Source organism: Canis lupus, chromosome 27, assembly GCF_048164855.1.
Source record: "Canis lupus baileyi chromosome 27, mCanLup2.hap1, whole genome shotgun sequence".
Taxonomy (NCBI): domain Eukaryota; kingdom Metazoa; phylum Chordata; class Mammalia; order Carnivora; family Canidae; genus Canis; species Canis lupus.
The window spans coordinates 24,076,786-24,104,242 of record NC_132864.1 but is presented as its reverse complement, the minus strand read 5'-3'; the positions used below and the strand labels follow the sequence as shown (position 1 = coordinate 24,104,242).

The following is a 27,457-nucleotide window of genomic DNA, read 5'->3' as shown; positions in this document are numbered from 1 at the left end:
TGGCTCACTTGTGAAGGCTGGGCTGCTCTAAAGTCTTTTTCTTAAATAGTGTACCTTTTCCCCCCTCTGAATATCTGTATGTAATTGAAAATGGCCAGGGCCTTTTAAAACAAGGTGTCTAGTGGTTTTGTCATACTGGGATATGGTACTGAAAGTCTGTAAAATTATAGATCATATGTTTAGGCATGATCACCAAATCTTATGCAAACAGCTAATGTTCATGGGCCATACAATTGTTTTAAGATTCCTACCCTCATGAATTGACTCCTCACCACACTCTTTAATCTCAGTTTTATAGAGGAAGAAGGTAAGGCCCAGAGAGGTTAAGCCACGTAACCCTGGTCTCAATTAAACCCAGGCTGTCTGACTTCAGAGCCCATACTCTTTACTCCTCATTCTGTACACTTGCCTCATGTATTGGACACAGTTTTATATTCCAGGAACAATATATATTGAACTTGTGGCATGTGGAAACGTTCTAAAATTCTCCCTGTTCCGTTTATGAACCAGGCCTCTGGTTTGTCCAGGCTCAGTTTCTGTTTTTCCTATGTGCCCGTCCAGCTCCTTGGTTGCAGTGTGAACTCTCTGTTGACGGGGACTGTGCGGTGAACCTCTCTTTTTCCAGCTCAGCTCAGTGAGTTTAGCTTGGTTGGTCAGCCTTCTATAGACGGGTGGTTTACATAGACACTAATATTTTGATCATTTCAGCCTTATGCAGCTTTCTTTTCCCAAAAATGGTACCCTTGAAAGTGGTAAAGTTAATAATACAGGTTCTGATAGTCTAAATACTGGTAACATACTTGGTCATTGCCACTGGAGTATATTAGCTAGAAGATATCAATCTCCTCCTGTAAGTTCGACTTTTCTTTTTCCTGCATGACCTCTGGTGTTTACTTTTTTTAAAAAATAACTTTATTGTTGAACTATAATTCACATATCCTACCTTTCACTCATTTAAAGTAAACTCAGTTCACTGGTGGTTAGTACATTCACGGAGTCATGTAACCATCACCACTGTCTGATTCTAGAATGTGTCAATTACTCCAGAAATAAATCCCATACCCATCAGTAGTCACCATCACCACCCCCAATCACCCAACCAGCGCTTCCAGCAACAACTAGTCTGCATTCTCTCCCTTGGGATTTGCCTGTTCTGGATATTTCACATGAATGGAATCCTGCAATGTATGGCTTCTGTGCTTGGCTTCTTTCACTTTGCATAGTGAGTTCATCCAAGTTGTAGAATGTATCAGGTCTTGGTTCTTTTTCATGGCTGAGTAATATTCTGTGGTATGACTGCCACATTTGGGTTGTTTCTATAAGGGCCCATAAATGGTGCTACCATTAACATTTGTAAGTTGTTAGTGTGGAAGTATTTTTCATTTCTCTTGCATATATTCCTAGGAGTGGAATTGCTGGACCATGTGGTAACTCTGTGCTTAACTTTTTGAGGAACTGCCACACTTTTCCAAAGTAGCCTCAGCATCTTACATTTCCACTAGTAATGAATGAGGTTACAGTTTCTCCATGTTCCTGCCAACCCTTGTTATCTTATTTATCATAGTTCTCTTCATGGATGTGAGGTGATCCCTCCCTGTTGTTTTGATATGCAGTTCCCTGACAGCCAGTGATCTTAACCATCTTCTCATGTGTTTACTAACCATATGTATCTCTTTCTTTGGAGAAATGTCGATTTTGATCCTTTGCCTGTTGATTAATTGGGTTATTTGTCCTTTGTTGTTGAGTTGTAGGAGTACTTTATATGTCCCAAATAAAAGTCCCCTTATCAGGAGATAATTTGCAAATGTTTCTTTCCTTTCTGTGAGTTGTCTGCTTTCTTGATGGTGTCCTTTGAAGCACAAAGTTTTAAATTTTGTGATATTTATGTCCTATCTAAGAATTTTTTGTCAAACCCAAGGCTACAAAGATTTATTCCTATGTTTTTTCTAAGAGTTTTATAATTTTGGTTATAAAACTAGCATTTAGGCATATAATCCATTTTGAGTTAATTTTTATATTCGGTGTAAGGCAGGTAGGGGTCATTATCTTATTTTAATAACAATTATCTTTTTTTCTGATTATGGAAGATTGTGTGCTTATTGTAGAAAGCCTGGGTGAAACAAAAAAGCATAAGGAAGAAAAAATGTCCCTCATGATTCTACAACCCAGATATACATTGTTAACATTCTTTTTAAATCTGTCCTTCTTGGTTTTTTTCACTTATATATACTTACGAGCTTATCTATATGTAAACATATCTAAGTATTATTGTCATAATGCATACTTAGAATAAATTGCTTAATTGAAGTGTGAATTGTTGGTGAGTTATCACATAGTAAACATGGCTGCATAAGTACCACTCCCCTTGAGAAATAGAACAGTGCCAGCATTCCAGAAGCTCTTTTCTTTCCTCTCAGCCACTACCTCCCCCCTCACCTCCCTTAGACATAGTTTCTTATTCTGTTTTCTTTAAAGTTTATTACAGCGTGAATATTCTCTCATGTCAGTAAAACTTCAAAATGGATTTCTCGTAGTTGCATCCTGCAGCTGTACTTTCACTGACTCAGCCACTCACCTTGGGGTGTCCCCATTTTCAGCCTTTAGTTTTCCTAGAAGTCCTGTGAAGCATAATTCCAGGGGAGTTGGGGGCATTGGCAGAGTGGCTCTTTGGCTCTGGGGTGACGCGCAAACCTGTGTGAATAAGGTGATCTGTCTGTGTCTAGCCCTGTGATTGCCGCACAATTTTCAGACAATCTGATTCGGCCATTCCTCATCCACATCATGTCTGTGCCTGCTCTTGTGACTCATCTCAGCACAGTGACCCCTGAGGTAAGTGGCTCTGTGATTCTCCCCTTAGTCCGTTTTTCCCTTTCTTCTTAGAAATTAGTAAGATATTTTCTCTGTTAATTTCCACTTCTTCTCCTGATAGTTCTTCTAAGCAAGGTAACCACCATAGGCACACTCATGTTAGCAGGCCAGAGAGCCAGGTTCTCATCTTTGTTCATTTTCTTCCTGGCCATTGAGAGCACGTTTGGCATCCAAGTGTTGATCTGCAAGCCATCAAGTTCATGCTCTGGTGGGAAATTCTTCCTGTCAGCTCCCACCCTAACAGTCTGCAATTGTTTGCAGCGCCTCACTGTTTTAGAATCTCATGACATGCTTCGTAAATTCATCACATTTTTAAGAAATGAAGATCGATGCCGTGATGTATGTGAAAGCTTAGAAGGATGCCATACACTCTGTCTGATGGGTGAGTACCTGTGTCTGGAATTTGTGTTCTGGGTGTCAGGAAAAAGCCCAGTTTTTTTGTTTTTGTTTTTGTTTTGTTTTTTGCTGTTCTGGAAATCATGAGTTGTTTTTGGTAACCCTTAGAAGTACTTAAAAGACATGTAATCAGATAGAAAATAAACATGCAAAATTGAAAACCAATGGAAAATCTATCAATCTGGCAACCTAGTTGAGTGAGTGTATATGAATGTTAAATTTCTGCCCTCAGCTTCCTGACAGCCAAGGGAAAAATGAAGATGCAAGGAATTGCCTGGATAATTCTCATCTCCAGAGAGAAGGGCAGGTGTGGTTGGATGGTGTTTTTATGAGTGGGGTCTGCATCATCTGTTTTATGGTTTTTTGTACATGAATAAAAGACAGGAGCAAATAGAAGCATTTGAAATTAGCAGTGGTATGTAATTCTCATCACTTGGAAATTTATATAGAAAAAGGTTCTGGGGGCAAAATCTTAAGAGAGGTTATGGTGAGCGTCCTCACCAAGGCATATTAAATAACTTGGGTGAACATTGAACAACGATGATTTCCCAGAATGTTCAGATGTCCTTCCAAAGGTTGTTCTTATATTGACTCTTGATTTTCAAATATCAGTGTACTATTAAAGTGTTGTGCTCTTCTCCCTTTGGCTTTAACCAGGGGGAGAGGCCAGCGGGCAGGCGGCCCTCACCCTGCCTGGCACGTGCAGAGACCCCAGCCACTCTGTGTGGGCAGGGTGCTGTCAAGACCAGACCTCTAGGGGTGGGGGTGGTGGCGGCGGGGGGTGGGGGGAACTCTTGGAAGGGAAGAAATATCACTTCTTTCTCAAGGGGAGTGTTTATACCTTGCTGTAACATTTGAACTTTCACAAGAGATATAATAATTTTGATAATAAAATTCTTAACCATAATAATCAATCAATCAATCAATAAAATACAGTGTTGTGCTCACTAAAGATCACACACCTCTACCTGCCTGACATTATATGTTACTTCATTATAACCCTCACATCAAGAGCGGGGATCCTTATTGCCATCTTTATAACAAAATGGTGAGGTAAGTTGAGGCAGGGCCTCTGTGGCAGGGCCAGGATTTGAAGCCAGGTATATAACATTGCAGCCCTGGGACTGCCAGGTGCCTCTCCACAAGGACTTTCTTCCTGCTTGTGGACATGGCTGTGGGAGGCCAAGGCGACAGGGTCGTGACAGTGACACAGCAGGCCACCTGGGCCCATTGCACTCAGCTTCCTCTCTTTGTAGGCAACCTCCTACACTTGGGCTCCCTCAGCCCCAAAGTGTTAGAGGAGGAGACAGACGGGTTCGTGAGTTTACTCACCCAGATGCTGTGCTACTGTCAGAAGTACGTGTCCCAGAAGAAATCCAACCTGACACACTGGCACCCCGTCCTTGGCTGGTTCTCCCAATCTGTGGACTATGGGTAAGTCCTAGAGGCAAATGGCCATCTCTTTTGTCCCCTGCCTGTCTCTCATCACCTCCTCATTCTTCCTTCTTTCTTCCTTCCAGCTTGTGTTTCGTTTGTTACAAGAGTATTTTCGCTGAATAAAATCTGGATAAGACCAAAAGAGAATAAAAACGCATTAAGCTACTATCCAGAGACAACCTGCGTGAATGTCCCTTCAGTTTCTTTTTTTCCCCTGTAAATAGCAATTTTTTAAGTCCTTTTATTTTGAATTTCATTCCGTAGTAAATTATGAACCATATCTAGCACTGTTATTTTTTTCTTTCTCAATATCGCTTTTTCTGACTCCCTAAACTGCCATATTTTGGAAATACTAAAATGAGACACGGGCAGCCCCAGTGGCTCAGCGGTTTAGCACCGCCTTTAGTCCAGGTTATGATCCTAGAGACCCAGGATCGAGTCCCATGTCAGGCTCCCTGCATGGAGCCTGCTTCTCCCTCTGCCTGTGCCCCTGCCTCTTTCTCTCTCTGTGTCTGTCATAAATAAATAAAATCTTTAAAAAAATAATAATAAAATAAAATGAGACACATGATTGAAAAGAGATAAAAGTAACCTCATCCTTTTCAAGAGATGGAATATTAACTTAAAATTTTTTAGTTACAAAACTCAAACATTAAAAATCCTAGGCGAGGGGATCCCTGGGTGGCTCAGTGGTTTAGCGCCTGCCTTTGGCCCAGGGCGCGATCCTGGAGCCCTGGGATCGAGTCCCACGTCAGGCTCCTGGCATGGAGCCTGTCTCTCCCTCTGCCTGTGTCTCTGCTTCTCTCTCTAGGTCTATCATAAATAAATAAAATCTTAAAAAAAAAATCCTAGGCAAGAAGAGAGAAATTAAGTAAGGCGGCATTGCATCACAAGTTTGAAAATGAAACCTATACTCTTGACTGAGATGTCTCAGGTCTCAGGAGCAAAGGCGGCTGTGGCTCCCAGCTGTTTTCCTATTAGATATTTGTGTCCCCGGCAGCTACCCTTGAGGCAAAGAATGTGGGCCAGGAAAAGAAATCCCTAGATTGTCTCCCTTTTCCTCATCGTACCTGAGTGTCATCAGTTGAAAAGACAAATTGCCAGCTGACAACAGGCCCCTGTGTGACACCCTAGCCTGAAAAGGATGGAGCATGTGTGATTGGGACTCAGGAGAGATGTTGTGGGAGGCAGGAGGGGCAGGGGAACATAGCATTGTGCAGCCTGATCTGCTCTGGGGGGCTCTGGACAAGCCATTTTACCCTGCTTTCCTCTTCTGAAACACAAGGACGATTTTCCCCATCCCTCAGATACTGTTGTTTCAGAAGATCGAATGAGGTAAAGTATGTCAAGGGCCTGCCTCTAGGCCTGCCCCATGGTTGTGGGTGGTAGCTGTTTCTACTGTGATGCTGGGAGCTTTTACAGGATATAGAGCAAGGAGGTGATGAAGGCAGATTTTAAGAGTGAGTCTGATGCTTCGAGTGCCACGTGCAGTGGGGAATGGAGCACTTGAAGGCACGGAGACTATTAGAAAGTTAGGGGTCATGGAAACTTGCAGGCTGGGCCTGCAGCCTAGTGTGAAGAAGAGGACAGTAAGCAGGTATCATTTAGCTTTTGTCGCCTGAGTGGTAAATGGGGTGGGGTCAGGATGAAGAACAGAGACAGGAGAGGACTGTGCACCCGGGAGGACTGTGACATGGGAGCCTGGGGCCCTGGGGTGGGTAGGAATGCTGTAGAGAAGACAAAGAGGTCATTACTCTGTGCACCTAGGCCCTCAGTGGTATTTGTGGATCCCACTTTCTCTTTTTTGCCCTCTTATCTGCCATGTTGAGTGGCAGGCCCTTGCCACCTCTCCAAGTGGAAGGCCTAGTGGGGAGCTGAGTGGGCTCTCCATGGCCAGCGTCAGGTGGGACTGACCCACTGGGTCTCCTGCTCTCTCCTAGCCTTAACGAGTCAATGCCCTTGATCACTAAGCAGCTGCAGTTCCTGTGGGGGGTGCCTCTGATCCGGATCTTCTTCAGTGACATCCTGAGCAAGAAGCTGGTGGAGAACCAGGAACCAGCCCATGTGCAGCCAGCATCACCCCAGAATGTGCTTCCTGTAAAGAGTGAGTGGCTGGGGCAGGCCGAGCCTGGGGCTCTGCTTGGCTCAAGTGCAGTTCCTACTGTCCCTGTGTGCCCGCTCCCCTCCATTTCTGGGACACTCGGACTTCTCCCACAAAGGTTTTAAGATTGCTTCAACCAAGTTCACATTTAGCAGATCAACAGAAAACCCTTAGGGGATAGAAAACAAGGACCAGGGAAACAAATAAGTGAATAAGACCAAGGTCAGGTGTAGAGAAAAGTGTCCACAGTTAGGGGATATTCCACAAGGAGTACGGTGGGGATCTCTGAACTTCCATTTGGCTCTGAATTTCTAGTAGTAGCTAGAATGAAAAGGGGTTTGTGGATCTTCTCTTACTCATTAAAACAAGAAGAAGGAAGGCCCATTTCTTAGGGGAAGTAGAGCCTTTCTGAGCCCCTAATCATAAAGGTCCTTTGCATTTGGACCTGTATGGGTCACTGACTGGGCCACCCCCATATTGCCTCTTTGGCTTAGTCATAGGTTCTGTGGGAAGGTTTCTTGGTGCCTTCTCTGAGGAAAGTTCAGGAAATGCTACTAACACAGAATTCAGTGGAGTCACCTGCCCGTGGCAGATTTCCAGGTTCAGGGTGACTTTTCTTCTGCCATCCGGTGTGGCTCAGACAGTCTCCATCATGTGGCTGTCCGTGGGCAGGGGCTCAGTCTCCCTTCAGCAGGATGTAAACGTAAATGGGAAAGTTTAAAACTAAAGTCAAGTATCAGTACCCAAACCGAGTATCAGTACTCAAGGTTGATGCTGCTTCCCTCTTAAAGCACAGAGAACCATGAGTCACCCAGGCCCTCCGCCTTCACCCATCTTTCCCTAATATAGTCTGCTGGATTTTTACCTGTAGGTTCCCATGGCCCAGTAAAAGAATCCCCTGTAGCAGTCGAATATGTCTGGCTTGGTCTGAGATATTTTCTGATGTTCTGAAGAGGTCTCTGGGTGCCGCCTAAAAGCCTATTGTGAATGCTTTTCTAATTTATCCCAAAGAGATGACTTGAGTCAAGGCAGCTGCCCCATTGTCCAGACCTGGTTGTAAACCGGGCACTTTACTGAGATGCTCTTTATGGAGTGAAAGCTGGCAGATGGCTGAACGTCTGCTCACATATTCCTTCCCTCCGTGCCAGATCTCCTGAAGCGTGCATTTCAGAAGTCTGCATCCGTTCGGAATATCCTCAGGCCTGTTGGGGGTAAGCGTGTGGACTCTGTGGAGGTCCAGAAGGTCTGCAACATCTGTGTCCTCTACCAGACCTCACTGACGACTCTGACCCAGATCCGGCTGCAGATACTCACAGGTTTGGGAGTCCTGAGGTGCCTTCTTCCATCTCCAACATTTGGCAAAGGATTTTTCTTAGAAAAAGTTGAATTTCTTCTGGCTCAGGAGATAGGTTTTGAAGGAGGATATTTTTGAGCTGTTCTTAGAGATTGCTGCACCTCAGTTAAATGGCTCACACTGACCTCAGTCCCAGTGCTGCCAGTTCGTTCCTGAGACCTGGCTCTTTTTTTCATTATGGAGTGCAATTTGCTTTCAAAAGTTACTATTTTTTTCTGACTAGAAAATTAGAAAAGAAAAAAGCAAGGCCATATTTAATCCGATAGTCCAAGGATAACCACCTGTACCACAGATGTATATGATGTTTAAGTTGAAATAACGTAGTTTTACCCTTCCCTTTGCATTCGTCACTTTTTTTTCCTTTGGTCTATGGCCATACCACCCTGAACATGCCTGATCTCGTATGATCTCAGAAACTTTTTTTTACGATTGTATTTATTTGATACAAGCACAAACGGGAAACAGTGGACAGAGGGAGAGGGAGAAGCAGGCTTCCCACTGACCAGGTAGCCTGATGTGGGGCTGAACCCCAAGATCATGACCTTAGCTGAAGAGCAGACACTTAACCGACTGAGCCACCCAGACACCTCCATTCATCACTTTAGAAGCATTTTATCACTGTCAACAGTTCTTCCAAAATTTCATTTTTATTGGCTGCATAGTATCTCATCACGTGGATATGCCTGATGTTTTCCTTCTTAGCCAAGCAAGGAAGAAAATCGTGTCCATGTGTCCCCTTCCCCCATTCCCCCATTCCCCCATGAACACAGTTTGGGCACTGGGGCTTTCTACTGCCATGCAGTACTTGTTCATATGAATTAGTATTATGAGGACTGAAAGTCTATAAGCCATGAAACTATTGACTACGTAAGGGGTCAAGAACTTTTCTGTTTCATTTTACATTTTTTTAAAATTTTAATTCAATTTGCCAACATATACTATGACACCGAGTGCCTGTCACATCACGTTTACATTTTTTTTTTATCCTGAATTACCATTGCTTCTTTCTCTCTTTCACACTTACTTTATTCATCTTCAGGCATTAGTAGAACATCTGTGTGCCAGGCACTGAGGGTGAAAAGGTGACTAAGATAGCCAAGGGTCCCTTTCCTAAGAGGATTCTAAGAGTGAGGAGACAAGCAGTAGGCAAGGGAGAAAAGTATTTACTGTCCTAATGGGTACTGTGACCGCAGAGGAAATGAGACAGTATGGGCTTGGACTGGAGCGGGCTTCCCCAGCCTCAGCACTGCTAACATCTCAGGCCCTATAGTTCCTTTTGTGGAAGCCGTCTTGTCTGTTGTAGGATGTTTAGCAGCCCCTGGCCCCTTCCCATAGATACCAGTAGTACTTCTTCCTCTCCAGCTATGCCAACCCTTCATGTCTCCAGGCACTGCCAGATGCTGCCTAGGGGGCAGCATGGTCCCTGATTGAACAGCATGGGACTGGTGTGACAACAGGGTTGGAGGCAGGGGCCTTTGGATAGGTTTTAGAGGTCATGTCTACAGGTCTAATAGATACATTGGATTTGGAAGAGTGAAGGCCAAAGGCTTCAAAGGTGAGGCCAGATTGTTGGCCCAAGCAGCCTATGTGGATGGTGGTATCATTTGCTGAGCTGGGGACAACCAGCGAGGGATGGGGCTTGTGGGGAATGAAGAGTTCTATTTGGGGTGTGACAAGTGTGAGGTACCAAGCAGGCACATGAGTATACTGTGGGGAAACAAGGAGAGGAGTGTTATGTAAAGCCTTAGGCCCAGGGTAGGCTCCATTAGGAAAGCTCAAAAGAGGATGAAGAGGGACCTGGATCAAGCCTGGCACCCCAGCACCCAGTGTGAAGGTTTGAGAAGCATTGTAAGTGACACGATTTTGAGGTCCTGGTCGGTGCTCAAGCTTTTTAAAGAGACCACAAATTCAGGCATCCCCTGTTGTCTCAGTGAGAGAACCCAGAAAGAAGTTTTCTTGGCTAACTTGAAAATAGTTCCTTTGAAGAATGAGATAAACTAGCCTGAAGTGTTTGTTGAATGTTCTGTCTGTTGAGCTACATGCAAAGTAGATAGTAGAAGATAATATGCTTCTTTGCTCATGCTCCTCACGTGCACTGGGTGGCCCAGAGCCCCGTGCTGCCCTCTGGCATAGCTCTCCAGAGCGCCGCATCTTCATTTCTCTCCAAGTTGCTCCAGAGGCAGCCCCGGTTGAATCCGTGTCTGAGGCTGGAAATGGGTATTTTTGTCCACACCATGAGGACTATTCACATAACATGAGAGTAGTTGCTCTTCCTGATTGTCCTGTGGGAGTATATTTGTGGTCTCCACAGTTTAACTACTCACTCTGTTTCTCTTGTAAGCTATTTTTAAATTGTGAAAGTTACACATTCTTCTTTCCTTTTTTGGTTTCTGCATTCTCTAACCACATTCTGCTACCTTGAAAATGTGAGCTCAAACCTTTAGGGATAATAACTAAGTGGGCCTCTGTTTCTTTGCCTCTTCTACAGTCCCTTCGGGCCACTCTAGTCTAAGCATTTCTAGCAGTATTGATTGAGTCTGTCATTCTGCCCCTGCTCCAGGCAAATCTATCTTCCGCAAGCAGTTCTTTGTTCAAATTAAGTAATTTAAAGTGCCCTGTAAAATGAGAGGTATTATAAGGACTCAAATATAAAGTGAAATATGAAGAATAATTTGAGGCACACACCTTGCTGTATGTTCAGAGACACATGGAACTTCAGAGCCAGGTTCTCTGAATCAATAGCTGTATTAATAGACTTAAAATGTAGCAGTGATGTAGCTTATGTGTCTGAGGCCTTGTGGCCATCAGAAAGCAGACACCTAAAATGTCTTCTGCTTCATCCAAGTTTAAATGTTTGTGTGACACTTCACAGGATCTCTGCTACAATCATTCATTGCTTTCCCATTTTTAGCAGAGATAGAATAGTAGAAGTAGAGGAGAGGAAAGCTTTGCCAAATGTAGGTGAGCCTGAAAGGTGGTTGAAAGCAGGGATCATCGAACTACAACCTGTGAGCCAAATGCAGCCCACCATTTGGTTTTGTAAATAAAGTTTTTATTGGAATACAGTGCCATCCACTCATATACATGTAGTCTATGGCTGCTTTTGTACTACAATAGTGTGACAGGGTCCTTCTGGGCCAGGCCCACACAGCCTAAAAATACTTAGGCTCTATCTCTTTCCAGGAAAAATTTGTTGATCCCTGATTTAAAATATAAACAGTGAGTCAAACAGACGTGGGTTCTCTTCTTAGCTCTGATACTTATTGGTGGGTGATTTGAGGCTAATTACTTTAATTTTTTTCCTCTTATAAAATGGAGGTAACATTAGGTTTCACAAGATGGGAAATAACACATGCAGAGTACTTAGATCGACATCTGAAACATAGAAAGCATTCATGAAATGTTAGCAGTTACTGTGATCATTACTCTTGGGGTCATAATGATTTTCTTAGTGATTGCACCTTCTTTTCATACACATTAAATGTCCACAAAGAAGTATAAGCATTTTGTTCCCCCCAGTGGGTAGGAGAAACCGTGGACCAGATGGAACCCCCACCTGAAGCTTGGGTTTCTCTATCCTTTTCCAGGTCTCACTTACCTTGATGACCTGCTCCCCAAACTGTGGGCGTTTATCTGTGAGCTCGGGCCCCATGGAGGGTTAAAGCTCTTCTTGGAATGCCTCAACAATGACACTGAAGAGTCCAAGCAGCTCTTGGCCATGCTGATGCTGTTCTGTGACTGCTCCCGGCACCTCATCACGTAGGTTGACTGCTGTGGGGCTCCATTCCTTTCCTAGAATATGGAGAAGCCAAGTCACAGTGTCCATAAGGAAGCCATTGCTGATGTGATTACCACCACTGTTCAGACTGGTGTGGCAGGGTCATTAGGAAAATCAGAAAACATTTACAGTACAAGGTGGGTGGCGTGTAGTCAGGGCTCGGCTATTCTTAGTTCCCATTCTTCTGGGAAGCTGGGTCAGTACCCTTGAGTGTGGGCTTTGGGGTCTCCCAGAGCTGGGTTCAAATCCCACCTCCACCATTTACTCACTGGGTTAGATAGTTACCCGGAAGAATCCAGAGCTGAGGAGTGGGAGGCAAATCCTGGGTTGGCCACTTCCTGAGGCACCCTGGACAGGGAGGCCTTGCCTCTCTAAACCTCTCTTTTCTCATCTGTAGATGGGAATCACAGTAGCACACACCTCTTGGCCCTGTGGTAAGGATTGAAGGAGGTAATGCAGAAAAAAGGGAATGGGGAATTAGCAAATGTGAGTCCCATTCAGTTCTTTTGTTTTTTAAGCTTATGTGTCTAGTTGTAGTTTTGATATTTTTTTTAATTCCACATTTTTCCAAAGTTGGTAAAGAATTATAAGAGAGAGGGACAGACAGTTATGTTTGGGATAGACGACATTGGTAGGAGGGAGTAAGGAAGACATAGGTGGTGACTGGGTAGGAATCATGGAGAGAGGGGTCTGAGGAGCAGTTAGAGGCAAGAGCCGGGGGTCTGTGGCCATTGGTGAAGACACAGTGAATGGCTGGGTTTGGGGTGACCTGAGAGCGAGTTGCGCCCTAAAGCGAATGGAGCAATCTTAGGAAATTTTCATATAGAGCTGTATCTTAAATGATTCATTTACTCGCACATTCTTTCAGGCATGTGTTCATTCCCACATAAATATTAAGCAGGTACCTACCAAGCACCACTAGTGGCTGTCGTAGTTGCAGAGGAAGATTCCGTGGCTCTCCTCAGTGGACACACTCTCAGTCAAGATTCCTTGATAGTCAGGCATGAGTTCAGGCAGGAAGTAAGAGCATCACAGTCGGATCCTTATGAATAAGAAAAATACACAGGGCAGCTTCTTATTTTTTTCTTCTCTCAGTTGTAGTTTTAACATTGTTACCATGGACAATTTCAAATAAATAGAAAGTGGGGAGAATAGTACAAGGAATCCCCCACATGCCCGCCAGCAACTTCCATAGTGGTCAGGATGCAGCCACCGCTGCTTTACTTCCACCCCCACAAGCTCTCCCTTCCAGGTTATCCTGAAGCAGATCCTGTACATCATATTGTGTTAACTGTAAATTTTTATCTGAAAGATGAAGCTTGTTTCTTGAGCTTGTTTTGTCTCGTAAGAGGTATAGATCTCCTATTTTTCCTGCTTTTCTCAGTGGGAAATTGTGACTGATTTTCTATCTGATTTAGGATCCTTGATGACATTGAAGTATATGAAGAACAAATTTCATTCAAACTGGAAGAACTGGTTACTATCTCCTCTTTCCTGAACTCCTTTGTGTTTAAGATGATCTGGGATGGAATCGTAGGTAAGGTGAAGATGCTAGCTGTCAATTAATTGATTGATTAATTAGATTTTATTTATTTACTCATGAGAGACAGACACAGAGAGAGGCAGAGACATAGGCAGAGGGAGAAACCGGCTCCCTGTGGGGAGCCTGATGTGAGACTTGATCCCAGAACCCGAGGATCATGCCCTGAGCCAAAGGCAGAGGCTCAACCACTGAGACACCCAGGCGTCCTGCCAGCCGTCAATTTATTGATGCTGCACAGGGAGGCCACGGTCTGTAACACCAGCTAATTCTTAGCTTTATTGCTCATCATGGCTAATTGGAAGGGCACATTTATTCACATAATTGGAAGTTGTACTTCTTTGCTATATACACAGCCTCTCAAGGTAGTAGTGTGGTTATGGAAGTCTTAGCCTTTCCTTCAGGATGTACACATACATGTGAAGGATTATTAATGATGATTTTGCCCTGAAACTCCTTTCACTTCTTTGAGTTGATTTCCATGAAAAGAAAACATGTCAGGGCACACTTCAAATCCGAGCTTACCTCCTGAAGCAGTTGTACAAAACTCCTTAAATTAAAAAGGTCTTTTGGATCACCTGCTTTGGGAGGCAGCTGGAGTGATTGTGTCTGAGACACCCAGGTCCTGCCAATGCTTAGAACATACCCAGGGAGTCTTTTAATTCTGTTGGTTCTGCGTAAAATCCAGAGTGAGGGAGACTAAGGATGTTGGTGGGGCCTGGTGACAGGCAGAGACAAGGAGCTATCCTCCTGGCTCCCTGCCAGCTCTGACCATTTCTGCGTGTGCGGCTCTCCTATTTGTGTGCCCCATAGAGAACGCCAAGGGTGAGACGTTAGAGCTATTCCAGTCTGTCCACGGGTGGCTGATGGTGCTGTATGAGCGGGACTGCCGGCGGCGCTTTGCCCCTGAAGACCACTGGCTGCGAAAGTGAGGAGTGGGGTGGGGAAAGGGGGTCTCCTCCATCATGCTCTGCACTCACACTCTGAAGCCAAGAGGTGTTCATCCCTCCTTTGTCCCCTGTCCTCCTGGGAGGACAGACCGCCAGGCAGTTGGCAATTTGTGAGGATGTGTAGACAGAGAGTGATTAGAGCTCATTAACAGTGACAGAGCCAGGTCACATTTAGCAAATGGGAAGCAAGTTCTTCTAGCTGGACTGAGCAGCAGGTTACGATAGCTCAGTGGTGGTTTTTTCAGCAGAATGGGCAGGACAGAAACTACAGCTAGGTTTTTCAAGGGTGGGGTGGGGAAATCCTCTTGCAACAACTAAACATAAGAGGTCTGTGATTTTTTTACCAGTGACATGTCAGCTCTTAGGTTGTGGCACTAGAGTGGGGTCTGACAGACACTTTCAGTAAAGGGCCAGACAGCAAATATTTTAGGCTTTGCAGACCAGATGATATCTTTTGCAAGTATCCCACTGTGCTGTGCTGTTGTAATGTGAAAGCAGCCTGAGACAGTATGTAGTTATTGTGTTCCATGGAAATTTATATACAGAAATGGCAGCAGACTGCAGTTGGCCACCCCTGCAACTAGAGAATGGTTTTACTGTTCTAATAACCCAAACCCGTGCTTTTCTTCTTCTGAAGGGATCTCAAACCTAGTGTGCTCTTCCAAGAACTGGACAAGGACAGGAAGCGGGCCCAGCTGATCCTGCAGTACATCCCTCATGTCATCCCTCACAAAAACGTGAGTTGCTCTCAGAACTGGGCTCCTGTGCATCTTTCTCTTCTACCACATGGTACCTGCCTTGCCCTCTTAGCTGTAGCAGTTGGAAAGAAAGAAATGAGCTCACTCTCTCAACAGATGCAAATGGTGATTGGATCTCACTCCGTAGCAGGTATTAAGCCAAGTAGAGAGATGGAAGACAGTGTGAACGGGCAGTTCTGGCAGGTGAGGTGCATGTTACAGGGATGGATGTTGTGGGATCCCAGACCAGGGGACCTGACCCAGCTGGGAACAGGGGGAATGGAGTCAGGAAAAGCTTCCATTGGCAGAAGGGAACAGTAGTTAAAGGAAGGGAACAGTAGTTAAAGGCCTGGGGTGATTGAGAGCGTGGTGCTCCGGGATGGCTAGATGTTCACTTCTGGCTGTGGAGAATATAAAGGGGAGCCAGGAAGCTGAGAAGGTTTGTAGGAGTTGGAGCCAGAAGGGCCTTTTGTACCAGGGCCAGGAGTGTGAACTTCCTGGAGCCATTGGAGTGTTTGCAGCTTCAAGGGCCCCTGGTCAGAGCTGTGCTTTAGAGAGATCCTTCTGGCCATGGGTTAGAAGAGTGGCTAGAGGCAGAGATGTTATGAGCGTAGAAAGAGGGTAATGAAATCATAAGAACAAAGATGTTCGGAAGAGAAGGAAAGATGGATTTCAGGTAGTGGGCATGTTTCTGGCTCAGACTCCTGGATGCTTGCAGGAGTCATTCCTAGGGTAGGAGCCAGAGGCAAGAGCAGCTCTGGGAAGTGCTGGTAAGATCAGCTTTGAGCAGGCAACAGGTGAAGTGTCCGTGACCCCTCGAGGCCATTGAACAGCAGGGCTGGAGAGAGACTGTACGTGTGGACACCCCCCAAATCTGGCTGCACCCATCGCCATGGACAAGGAGTAAGATGACAAGGGACCTGTCCTTTAGAGGGCCGGTGCGAGGAGAGGGCTAATCAGAGCAAGGAAACCATCAACTGAGGGACATGATAGACTTGGGAAGGATCGGGTACTGTGGTGAGAGTGTCAAGAAGCACAGGAAGGCACAGCCACATCCCATTGCTTCACAGGAGGCAATGTCTGTGGTGGGCGCTCCAGGAATGTCTGCTTGGAGCCACAGCAACATCGGGCTCCTTCAGAAGAGGCTCTAACGGGTCTTTGTGTGCCTTTCTTTCCTTTCCTCCTTTTTTTGACAAAAGATATTTTTAGAAAAGAGCACAAGTCACATTTTTGTAAATTGAACCTTATTTTTCAGAGATAAGCACCCCTCATTGCTCTCTGATATTGCTGTGACCTTGACTTTAATACTCAGGATTGCCATTCTTCACCTTCAAGTAGTGGATGTGGCTGTTTAAATTCTTACTGCACTTGACAGCAGTGCCTCTCAGAAATGAAGGGACCTCAGGAGATGACTTAGTGAAACATGCCCCCGCCCTGGAGGGAGCCCCTCCAACAATATCCCTTACCTTACCTCACATAGAGGACCTGCAGCCTGGCAAAGCCAGCCATTCTATTGCTTTACTCTGCCCGATGATGAAACATTCTTCCTCACCCAAAGCTAAATTAATTCTCTGTAACTTCCACCCTTTGGTCCTTGAATAACCACTGAAAGTGGAATCTAAATCTTCTGAGATGTGCAGACAGTTCTTATCTGCCTTATGGGCCTTCTGTATTCCAAGGGTGGCATCTTTCCCTTCTGCAACTGCTCCGTGTGGAAGTGGCTTCCAGGCCTTCATCTCCAGGGCCTTGTCCAGGGTGGTGCAGTCTGACTGCAAACCAAGCACCGCACCCTGGACCCATGTGTTTGTGAAGTCAGCCCTGGACCATAGCATTCCCGTATCATGCAGCCTGGGATCTCCATTCCGGGTATCTGCAGTTCACACCTGGCATGCCTTGGTGGCTCTGGGTTGTCACAGGATATTTTAAGTTTTTCAGAGGAGCACAGTGAAATCTGTTGGACACTGTGAAGTACTAGCTCAAGCTTACAATGTCAGCATTCCTGTCGAGGATGTCCTATTTGCTAAGCTGGGTTTTAAAAATGAAACTGAATTATTTTTTATTTCAATGTACGTGCATTTTTAAAATACAGCTATTAAGCCTTTAGCATATAAATACTAAGTAGTTTAGGATACTAGCCATCTCATAAATGGTACTGTATTACTTTTGACCTAGGAGTGCTGCGAAAGTCACCAGTGAGCCGTCAGGGATGCTGCGAACAAGAAGTCTGGAAACCTCTGAGATTAGTTGGCATGACTTGGGGGCTGTGGTATAATCCCTGGTGTGTTTTTCTTTGGGGCATTTTGCTGAAGATTGTCATCAAGGCTTTTTGTGCATAGTTAATGAACTTGCTCTTTGCTGTGTCTTGAGGACCCTTCCTCGTCTCCTGACCCCTGCTCTGATCTTGTGATGGCCCTGGCAGTTCCAAGAGGGCATCTAAGCTCAGTGTATTGGGGTTATGAGGGCTGTGTCCCCTGCTGACACATCCTGCTGGAATGCACAGGGAGCTAATAGGGTCTCTGCAATCCTGTCTGCTCCCCTGCGTCTGTCACATATGGCATAAATGCCAGAACTCTTCCTGTTCTTGACTCACTCAAGTGAGTGACTCACAACACCATTCTTCCTTTACTAGGAAGAAGGCCTCAACTCTGCCTGGTTCACACACACACTTCATCCTCTGTGCTGTTTTACATTGCTTTTACACATCTATCTGAGATACATCTCCCAACTGGGACTTGAGGACTTTCTCTCTCGTTTGGGTGTGGAGGGCCTAGTGCCCCACGGGGAGGGCAGGGGCTCTATGGTGTGGTGGTCTGTGCATGGGTCCTGGGTTTGAATGTGACCCCTCTGTCCACCAGCTGTGTGACCTTGGGTAAGTCACTTTCTTCATCTGCAAAGTAGAGACAAGGATCCTTTCCCAGATATCTGCTGTAGTTGCTGAGGTCTCTCAGCCCCGTGCAGGGTGCTTACAGTTGTCCCATACCTTCCTCCTTGCCCCATGGAAATCAGGGCCTCATCCTGAGAATCTTGGGAGGCAGGTGTTCTCTCAGCCGCCTCTGCGCTTCTGCTTCTGTGTATGTGGTCTCTGCCCCATACAGGATTTACCCCTATGGAAGGCTCTTCTGCCTCATGTTCATGCTAAAGATTTGAGGGCAGAAGAAGCAGTTGTGCCCCACAGCCCACACAAGTTAAATTGGAAGTCTGCAGGTCCCCCTGCCCCACCTGCACAGACCTGTTAGGCGATGGTGCCCTTCACTCCCCCCTCCCCATCACAGCCTCCCTCACTGTTGCTTGGTCTGTTCTTCCCTTCCATGTTCTCCTTAAACCCCCAGAGCTTCTGATACTACTCAGAGCACTTCAGTCCTTGTTTCTAGATTCGCAGACCAGCCACATCAAGCTGCTCTGCTGAGAAGAAACCCTTCTGCCAAATACATTCCTCCTCCTTGGGAGGCCGTAGGCAGTCGCTTTTCCCGCTACAGCATATTTACTTCATAGCCAATTAAACGATCAAATGTAAACACACTAGCCTCCCCTGTGTATACTTAACTCTTATTACCATTGTTGTTATCCTTCTGACCTTGTTTGTATGTGACAAAGCTTTTGACTTAGGAGATTGCCACTTAAAAAACAAAACAAAACAGTGGTGTTTGGATTTATTTCTTCATCAGCTGACATTATCTGAGTGCTTTTATAGCAGTGATTCTTAAACCCAGGATGGAGTGAAGGGTTGTGCTCTCGTAAAGGAGCTCTCAGAATCTTGACCATGGCGAGAGAGAGGTTTCTTCTCTAATAGTAATTGAGAAATGTTACTTGGGATGGGTGGTTATGATGTACTTGAGGACACAGAAGAGATAGATAAAAGGTTCAGGGACCTTTATTCTGTGGGATAATTTTTTAAAAATTTCTGACAGTGAAAAAAAATATCTTTGAAATGTTTGTTTTTTAATTCATAACACTGATTTTCTTTAAAGCAGGCACTGCTATATAAAGCAACCTCTATAACCGGTCCTGCTGCCAGGTTTTTATAGTAGCCTACTGATTGAAGAAGAACCGATTTTCTCCGAGACCATCCTTTTTTTTTTTTTTTTTTTTTTAAGATGTATTTATTTATTCATGAGAGACACACAGAGAGAGGCAGAGACACAGGCAGAGGGATAAACAGGCTCCCCACAGGCCCAGTGCAGGACTCGATCCCGGATCCCAGGATCATGCCCTGGGCCGAAGGCGGACGCTCAAACGCTGAGCCAGCCAGGCGTCCCTCTCCGAGACCATCCTTAACCGGTCTCTGGCTACTCTTTCTGGGGGTTCCTCTCTTTCTGGAACCTTTCATCCTTGGCATGTACTCAGCTGTGTTTATAACTCCTGAGGTTGTTTTGGGGAATGTTTACTATTCTTCCAAGACACTTAGTGGCTGTAGCGTATATCAGAGTGTCCCGTTCTGCTCCCTGCTTGCCTCTCACGTGACTCACTTCATTAATCTTGTATGGTGTGTCTTCAGGAATCTTTGGTTGTTGACCCAGTTTCTGGTCTTACCTTTGCTCATTTCAGAGAGTTCTCCTGTTCCGAAACATGGTCACCAAGGAGAAGGAGAAACTGGGGCTTGTGGAGACCAGCTCAGCCTCTCCCCACGTCACTCATATTACCATCCGACGGTCCCGGATGCTTGAGGTGAGAAGCCCATCACAAAGAGGTGTACTCCATGAAGTGCTGGGTTTTTAGTGGGTGATACGTTGCTTCCAGATGTCTCTTGTCATTCCTTGATCTAATGGCACTGAAATCAAGGCTTGGGGTGGGAATGGGGCCGTTCATCCTGTCGTGTGCTTCAGAGAACTGCTTGATTAAGCATGACCTCCGCACTGAGGACCCATAGTGCAATATTTCCCTATCTCTTCCCTACCAGAGCCTCAGGGCTGGAACATCAGACACTTTGTGTGCTTTGCAGTGAGGACAGAAGTGCCACATGCAGCCATTTTTATGTCTGTGCAAACTCCCTTTGCCTGGGTAGACATTTTGCTCAGACTCCCAAGTGTGAGTCTGGAGGCTGGAGTGTAGGTAGTAAGTTTACCTAGCCATATTGGGAAGTGCATTTATTACAGAGCTAGAGGTTCTCCTAACAGGAACTTACAAGAAACCATGAAGTGGCCCACCTCAGCCAAACTCAGTGTCCAGGGTGACTGCTCTGTGGCAGCTTCATGTGAATTAGAAATAGGTACCTGTCCTCAGGACACTTTACCTCTGTGTGTCAGAAAATTATAATAACATTGATATTGTTGGAAAAACACTACCATCTCCTGGAAGGTTGTTACAGGAAATGTTCGTGCCTGTGAGGTCACTGTGTGTATGTGTCCCGTGCCCTCCCCCAGGGTTGTGCAGTGTGGAGCCTGACCAAATGTGCCGAGCCTACCAGTGGTCGAATTGGTGACTGAGCCCCCAAGTCCACATTCCCAGGCGAGGCTAGGCTTGATGTAGTTGCCCTGCTTGCTCTTTAGACCTTCTATCTGGCTCCAGCCACAGCCCCTCATTAGCACGTTCTGTGGCATATGGCCCATCATGGGATTCCAGGACAACACATGGCCACATAGCCAGCCACCAGCAAATGGCACTGGCAGCAGCCCTTTCTCTCCATACACCACCCCCACCCCACCCCCACCCTACTTTTTCATTTTTCCCCTTGGGACATTCACTCTCCTTCCTGGAGAGCTGCTTTTAGTTCCTCTGAACACTGGCAATTGACATGGGGGTCTCCTGGGGAGAGGCAGCATGTGGTAACCAGATGATGTTTTTGACATTCTTAAAAGTAGAGATAAGAAACTTAAGTGCCTACAGAGACCCTGCTGGTCATGGGAATGGGTCAAGCTGGTTGAGTGCATCTGTGTAGGAGCATCTCGTTTGCACGCTAAACAATAGGAATATTCTTCACTTCCACTGCTCCCTCCTACTCTTCTTGAAACACAGCCCTCAGTTTAGATAACTACTGAAGAGAAAGAGTCCCACTTGTGAGTGGACAGATAACACCTGACATCCAGCCTCAGGGCTGGCAAGCAGTAGAGAGGGGTGGGCAGGTAGGGAATATGTGCCTCCATCAAAGAGACCACCTTGCACGTCCCACCTGACTACTTCTGTGAGGAGATTCAGGCTCCGTTATGCTCTGGGGTTTTTTTTAAGAGAAGGCCACAATGCAGAATTTTGCATCAGATCCCCAGAGCTTTTATGTTGTGAATGAATAGAATTTTGTAAAGCATCTGGAAGGTTAGATAATGCAGCGAATCTACCCGTGGGCCACCAGTCTGCAAGCTTTGCTTTGACTCAAAGAGGAAAAAGCCCAATTGTGTTTGGAAACTCCCTTCTCCTGCACCTTCCTCCTCAGACCTGGATGCTCCCCTGTTGCTTACTGTCCTCAGTCCCTCTCAAGACATGGCCAGTACCAATAGGAAGGCTGCAGTGGTGGAGACTGGTGTGTGTCCTGAGAGTGACTGAATCCCCGGCTCTTTCTAGTGTCATTGCTTATGGAAGATGCACCAGAGGGGCCTGTTTTCTCAAACACAGCTCTCAGGGGTGGCACAGGAGGGGTGTCTGTCTCAGGTTTTAGGCCAAGTCCACTTTCCTTTTTATGTTCCGCTGGAGTTTTCTCGTCATGATACATACTGTTGTTCATTTTGCGTTAGGAAAGAGAGAAGGTCACTCTTCCCTTACCCTAGTTTCTGATTATCTGCTGGTTTGGTTGTTAGAGTAGGAAAGCCCAGTAGTATTTGCTTGCTTTGGACACAAGGGGGCATCAAAAGCTGGTATTAGCCACTCATGTGCTATCCTGGTCTTTTATTCAGTCTCCTTTTCTGTGGGTTTATTGAAAGTGGCGCTTCAGTATTTCACATGCACGTGTTAGTCTGAAGTCTTACGGGAAGGCTTCCCCTAGCATCTCAGAGTCGGGAGGAACCATAAGACCTCTCTGCCGAGCCCTGTCCCCTCACTCTGAGGTGGAGCTAAGGCCAGAGAAGTTAAGATTCATAGTCACGTTCACTCAGGTCTCAGGGGGAGAGCTGGGTGTGGGAGCCAGCTCTTATCCCCAGGTTAGGGTCCTCTGCATCTGCTCTTTGAGATGCAGGAGGGAAGAGGAATGCCATCTTCCCACTTACCTTCCACAAGGAAGGACACAGATCAAGTTCTTATATAATGATGCCTGTGCCCAGAGGGCGCAACAGACAATTAAGTCAGAGGAGGCAACTGGCAGATTCCTTTCTACAGCTCTTCAAAGAAAAGGCCGATGTGGGGCTGATAGAAAGTGAGATTCGACTCCAGCTAACATTCCTTAAGTACCTGCCATGTGTGTGGTTGCATGCTAAGTGCCTGCACATAACACCATCTCATTTAATCTGTGTGATCCTGGCACCCCTACCAATGTGAAGTCGGCTTAGGGAGGTATCATTTCAAAGCAGAATGGAGGAAATCCTGCAGGCAAGCAAGAGGGTGCTAAGAATTCTCCACCCGTCCCTGACTCTGTGCCAAGATAATTACTGTAAATGCAGGTAGAATGGTTTAACCATTCTGCTGCAGCTGCATGCTGACTTCCTGTGTTCCCCTTCTTCCATCTCCTCGGTGTTCTCAAACTTCCACCTGCTTAAAGAGCACTTCTCAGGCCCACACGCCCAAAATCATGGTCCTCTGCCTTCCAGAGATCGTTACTAGCTCACTAACTTGGGAGCTTAACCCCAGAATGAAGTTAGGAGCCACTGGGGGACAGTCCTTGGCATCACTGGGGTAGTGTGATCAGCAAGAAGATGGTCAAGAGTTTCTCCAAAGCAGATTTTGCCATGCTGGCCCCGTGTGCTTTGTGAGAAAGCAGCCACCTGCCTGCCCTGGAGATGGTCTGTCTCGTGTTAGTGGAATGTCTGACGGTACCACAGTTGTGACTAGGAGGCAGACCTGCAGGCGGCCTTAGTAGGATATTGCAGTTGATTTGCAACTTACATGACAGCATCTAAGGAGCTAGGTTGCCCCTGCCATGATGGGGCCTTTTCTGTTGGACCAGAAGATCCCTCGCTGGCAGCTGTCTTGTTTAGCCCTGCTTCTTACAGTCATTCCTCAAAAACCTGGGATGCCTGAGTGGCTCAGCAGTTGGGCATCTGCCTTCGGCTCAGGGTGTGATCCTGGAGTCCCGGAATCAAGTCTCACATCGGGCTCCCTCCATGGAGCCTGCTTCTCCCTCTGCCTGTGTCTCTGCCTCTCTCTCTCTCTGTGTCTCTCATGAATAGATGAATAAAATCTTTAAAAACAAAAACCTGAGCAGCTTTCTTACCAGCATCCACATGCCAGGAACATGTTAGGTAACAGAGACAGGTGCCTGAAGACCTCAACAGATTAGAATCGAGAGGCAGACTAAACAAGATGATTGAGTATAAGAACTCTTAAAGTCACGTCCTCCAGTTCTGCATGGGGGGAGCGACGACGGGGGGAGGTGCTAGATGGTTGTGTACCTCGAAGGTTGGCTGCCGGCTGCTAGCTGGGGACAGGGTATGTGCTGGGCTTCTCCCCACTGCCCCTGCCTCGTGCGAGCCCATCATCACTCCTGCACCCTTGTCCCTGCCATCCATTTGCTCTGCTGCCAACAAAGATCTTTCTGAGAGCCAGTCAGGTCTCTCCCTATCTGGACTCTTCTGTGGTTCCCTACTGCCCTCAGGTTTAGGGAATTCCTTAGGCTAAGGAATTTAGGACCCTAAATTCCTTAGCCTGACTCACCCAGGCCTTTTGTGATCTGGGGAAAGATACCAGGAGTTGAGGCATGAGGGGTACTTTTATTTTTCATCTCCCAGTGGTCTGATTTTTACCATGAGCTAAATAAGCTATTCTTTGCATTAAAGCAGAGAGGGTGGGGTCTTGTCCCAGTTACTTCTATCCTTTGTCTAATGACCAAAAGCTTGTCACAACACATCTTATCTGGTTTCCCTGTCTCAGTGCTCTGCATCGTCTCGAGGGAAGCCTCCCCTTGCAGCAGAGCAGTGGAGTCACATCCCCAAAATGAGTTCTCCTTTTAACAGGCTCATTTAAAAGCAAGTGAAAACTGCCCATCCCTGCGCCCCACATCCTGACTTGCGTGTTTAGTAATTACGCCAGGAAGGCTTCACAGGGGAGCTGGAGCCTTGGAGAGGCAGCTGTGAGTTTTGCAGAAGACCTCCTGCTCCTAACGGGCTGCCATTCTGCCCTCAACAGGACGGCTATGAGCAACTTCGGCAGCTCTCCCAGCATGCCATGAAGGGCGTGATCCGAGTGAAGTTCGTCAACGACCTTGGGGTGGACGAGGCAGGCATTGACCAGGATGGTGTTTTCAAGGAGTTCTTGGAGGAAATCATCAAGAGGGTATTCGACCCAGCACTCAATCTGTTCAAGGTATTTACGGGGAGCAGGAGTAGGGCTGACTGCAGGCAAATTCTCAGTGACAAATGAGAAGCAAAGGGCTGGGCTTGCTCATTATAAGACATTTAACCTCCCCACCTCTGTCCATTCTTCCTTGCAGACAACCAGCGGGGACGAGAGGCTCTACCCCTCTCCCACGTCCTACATTCATGAGAACTACCTGCAGCTCTTCGAATTTGTGGGCAAGATGCTGGGAAAGGCCGTATATGAGGTAGGCATGTTCAAGCGTCACCCTGGAAGGGAAAACAAGGTGTTAGAAATCCCTGTTACTTCGTGCATGTTGTCATGGCCAGGCCCAGCCATGTAGAAGACCTATCATTAGGATGGAGCCCAAGAGAGAGACCAGTACCCAAGATTACTGGACAGAAATACTGGGGGCTTCCCATGTGGTATGTCATCTCATCCTCTTGCCAGTCCTGTGGCCTGGCTGCAGTCCCATTTACCTGTGTGTAACAGAACTGAGGCTTCAAGAGAGGTCACTTGGCCAGAGCCTCAGTGCTAGTGAAGCAGTAGACCCCACCTTCAAACCCGGGCCAGCATGGTCCAGTTGTAGGAGGACAGCATTTTGTGGGGTGCAATAGTTGTTAGAAATGTTTTTAAATCTTTTGTTATTGGTATGAGTGCCTCAGAGCAAGCCACGGTGTCAGGGTGTTGCCTACGAGCCAGAACAGGACAGTAGGACAGAGCCCCCAGCTCCTGGTCGAGACTGGTCTTTCTCGGCTAGCTGTGTGACTGTGCACTCAGGTTGCTTTTATTTCTGTAGGCACTTGTTCTCCTCAGAGAAATTAGGGATCATAAAAGCTACATTATTACGTTGCTCTAGATAATGCGTGAGCTAATACTGGTAAGACACCTCCTGTGGTGTATCTTGTGGTCAGACCTCCTGACCTCAGTCTCACGCGGTCAGGGTGGCATGGACTTGTGTAGGCTCCGGGTAATGCCCACACAGCTCTTGGTCCATGTCCACTACAAGCCGAGCTGATGGAACTCCCACCTGGTAGCACTTGGTCCCTGCTCTAAGGGTCCTGCTTCCCAGGCAAGAAGTAAAGCTGCAGCAGGAGCTTGGGATCTTCACAGCTCCAGAACTACCTGAGCAGCACTCACCTCCCACCTATCACAAGCTCTGGGGAAGGCAGGCAGAGGCAGGGGTTGGGGGGTAAATGGAGGGAGGGAAGGAGACAGGGAGAGAGGCCATGTGGGGCAAGCATACTCATTCTCTCTGAATAAACATCCTCTAACCATGGCCTCAGACCCTGGCCAGGGTGCAGTCAGGTTCCCCATCTGTATCCCTGCCCAGGGTCTCTCAGGCTGCCTCCTGCCCTGGACTGGTTGGGGGTCCTGGACTCCTTTGCTGTGCTTTGCTTTCCGCATCTGCAAAATGGAAACCATTTCTCAATTGATTCCCACTTTTAAAAAAAATTCCCATGAGTATCTACCTGGCCATATGCCATATTTCTCTTTTAAACATGTAGCTGTGATATACCCAGAAGAGTTGGGCCAGCAAGGAAGCCTGACTTCATGGCTTCTGTGAATGTGCTCCACATTTCCTGGACCCGGTGTCTGTCTCCTCCCTCTCCAGCAGTAACAGCACAGAGAGAAATTAGGACATGCTGGGCCCAGAGTGAAGAGGAGCATGCATTAACTCATGTAACCCTTGTGATCCTCTGAGACAGGCCATCATCGAGCCTGAGCTCCTGTCCCTTCTAAATCTCTCTGACTTGCATACCTGTCCCCATCTAGAACAATCTGTCCATTCTCCCCAGTGTTATGCAGTGGTTTCTTGCTGTATTTCTGCTTTCTGTCTTTCTTCTCCAGTCCATTCTCCATGTCAAATACAAACCTGGCATTTCCCTGCCTAGAGCCCTCTTAGGGCTCTCCACTGCCCTCCAGATACAGTTCAGACTCTAGGAGGCTCAGGAGGCCCCTCCTGATCTGGCCCTACCTGACTCTTTGGCCTCATTCCTTGCACACTGTGCTATGGCTAGAAAGCTCTGTGTTCCCTCCCTGGGGCATGCCCATGGACCTTGCACGAGAGAGCTTGTACTCCTTACGTCTAGCTTAGATTGGTCTTTCTCCTGGAGGCTTCCTCCTGCTCTGTCTTCATGTGAGATCCTATGCTTTGTGTTCCTCTCCATCCTGCTCATTAAATCCTTAAAACTGGATAGCCGTGCTGGTCCCCATTTGCAGAGGAGAGAGCTGACATCCTGCAGCCAGGCAGCAGCGCAGCTGGGATTTGATCTCTGAGCTGTGCAACTCCAAAGCCTGTGCCCTTAACTGCTGTGCTGTGGTGTGCTGTGGAGGTACTTGAGTAAGTGGCGGGAGGTCCTGGTCTCCACATGGAAAGTTTAGGAAGCCCCTAGAGATGTGTCATTGGTGCCCTCGGATCCCCTCTGCAGCCTAAGCCACACCAACGAGGACACTGAGATGGGGTCCTGCGTGGCAGACAGCCAGCTTCTGTGTCTCCTCTCACAGGGAATTGTGGTAGACGTGCCCTTCGCATCCTTCTTCCTGAGCCAGCTGCTCGGGCACCACCACAGTATCTTCTATAGCTCTGTGGATGAGCTTCCTTCACTGGACTCCGAGTTCTATAAAAACCTCACGTCCATTAAGGTGAGTGTGGCATGGCAGAGGGCTTAGCTGCAGGTTGGCGTAAACTCAGTGAAGTGAAGGCCTCAGGGTTCTTGCGTTCTAGAAGGTAATCTCCTGCTATGCCACAGGGGCTGCTCTGTAGCCACTATAGGCCCCTATGTCCCCTTCTGGGCATTCCTACTTCTTCATGGTGACGAGTGGCCTTTCCCTTTGCTTCAGGCTGGGTGGCAGCCATAGCGGTCCTGCCCATGCAGCACTGTGTAGGACAGGAAGTGTTAAAGCTTTCAAGGATATGGCCTTCC

At 46.8% G+C, this 27,457-nt stretch overlaps 1 protein-coding gene and 1 long non-coding RNA gene across 5 annotated transcripts in view; one reads left to right on the top strand and one right to left on the bottom strand.

Annotated features, from left to right (window-relative positions):
* Positions 1-27,457, top strand: part of UBE3B (ubiquitin protein ligase E3B) — a 53,216-nt gene that overhangs the window by 14,196 nt on the left and 11,563 nt on the right. For all 4 annotated transcript variants that reach the window (XM_072802895.1, XM_072802896.1, XM_072802897.1 and 1 more), the window contains 13 exons: positions 2,724-2,829; positions 3,130-3,250; positions 4,521-4,698; positions 6,642-6,805; positions 7,951-8,118; positions 11,744-11,915; positions 13,353-13,471; positions 14,288-14,402; positions 15,062-15,161; positions 19,707-19,826; positions 24,363-24,539; positions 24,667-24,777; positions 27,039-27,176. In XM_072802895.1, the coding sequence (XP_072658996.1) occupies positions 2,724-2,829; positions 3,130-3,250; positions 4,521-4,698; positions 6,642-6,805; positions 7,951-8,118; positions 11,744-11,915; positions 13,353-13,471; positions 14,288-14,402; positions 15,062-15,161; positions 19,707-19,826; positions 24,363-24,539; positions 24,667-24,777; positions 27,039-27,176 (1,789 nt within the window). The remainder of the gene's footprint in view (positions 1-2,723; positions 2,830-3,129; positions 3,251-4,520; positions 4,699-6,641; positions 6,806-7,950; positions 8,119-11,743; positions 11,916-13,352; positions 13,472-14,287; positions 14,403-15,061; positions 15,162-19,706; positions 19,827-24,362; positions 24,540-24,666; positions 24,778-27,038; positions 27,177-27,457) is intronic.
* On the bottom strand, positions 9,078-20,786 carry LOC140619475 (uncharacterized). Its single transcript, XR_012019359.1, has 4 exons — positions 19,692-20,786; positions 12,844-12,976; positions 12,220-12,363; positions 9,078-11,948 (listed from the first exon to the last, which is right to left on the bottom strand). It is a non-coding gene; the product is annotated as an uncharacterized lncRNA (long non-coding RNA).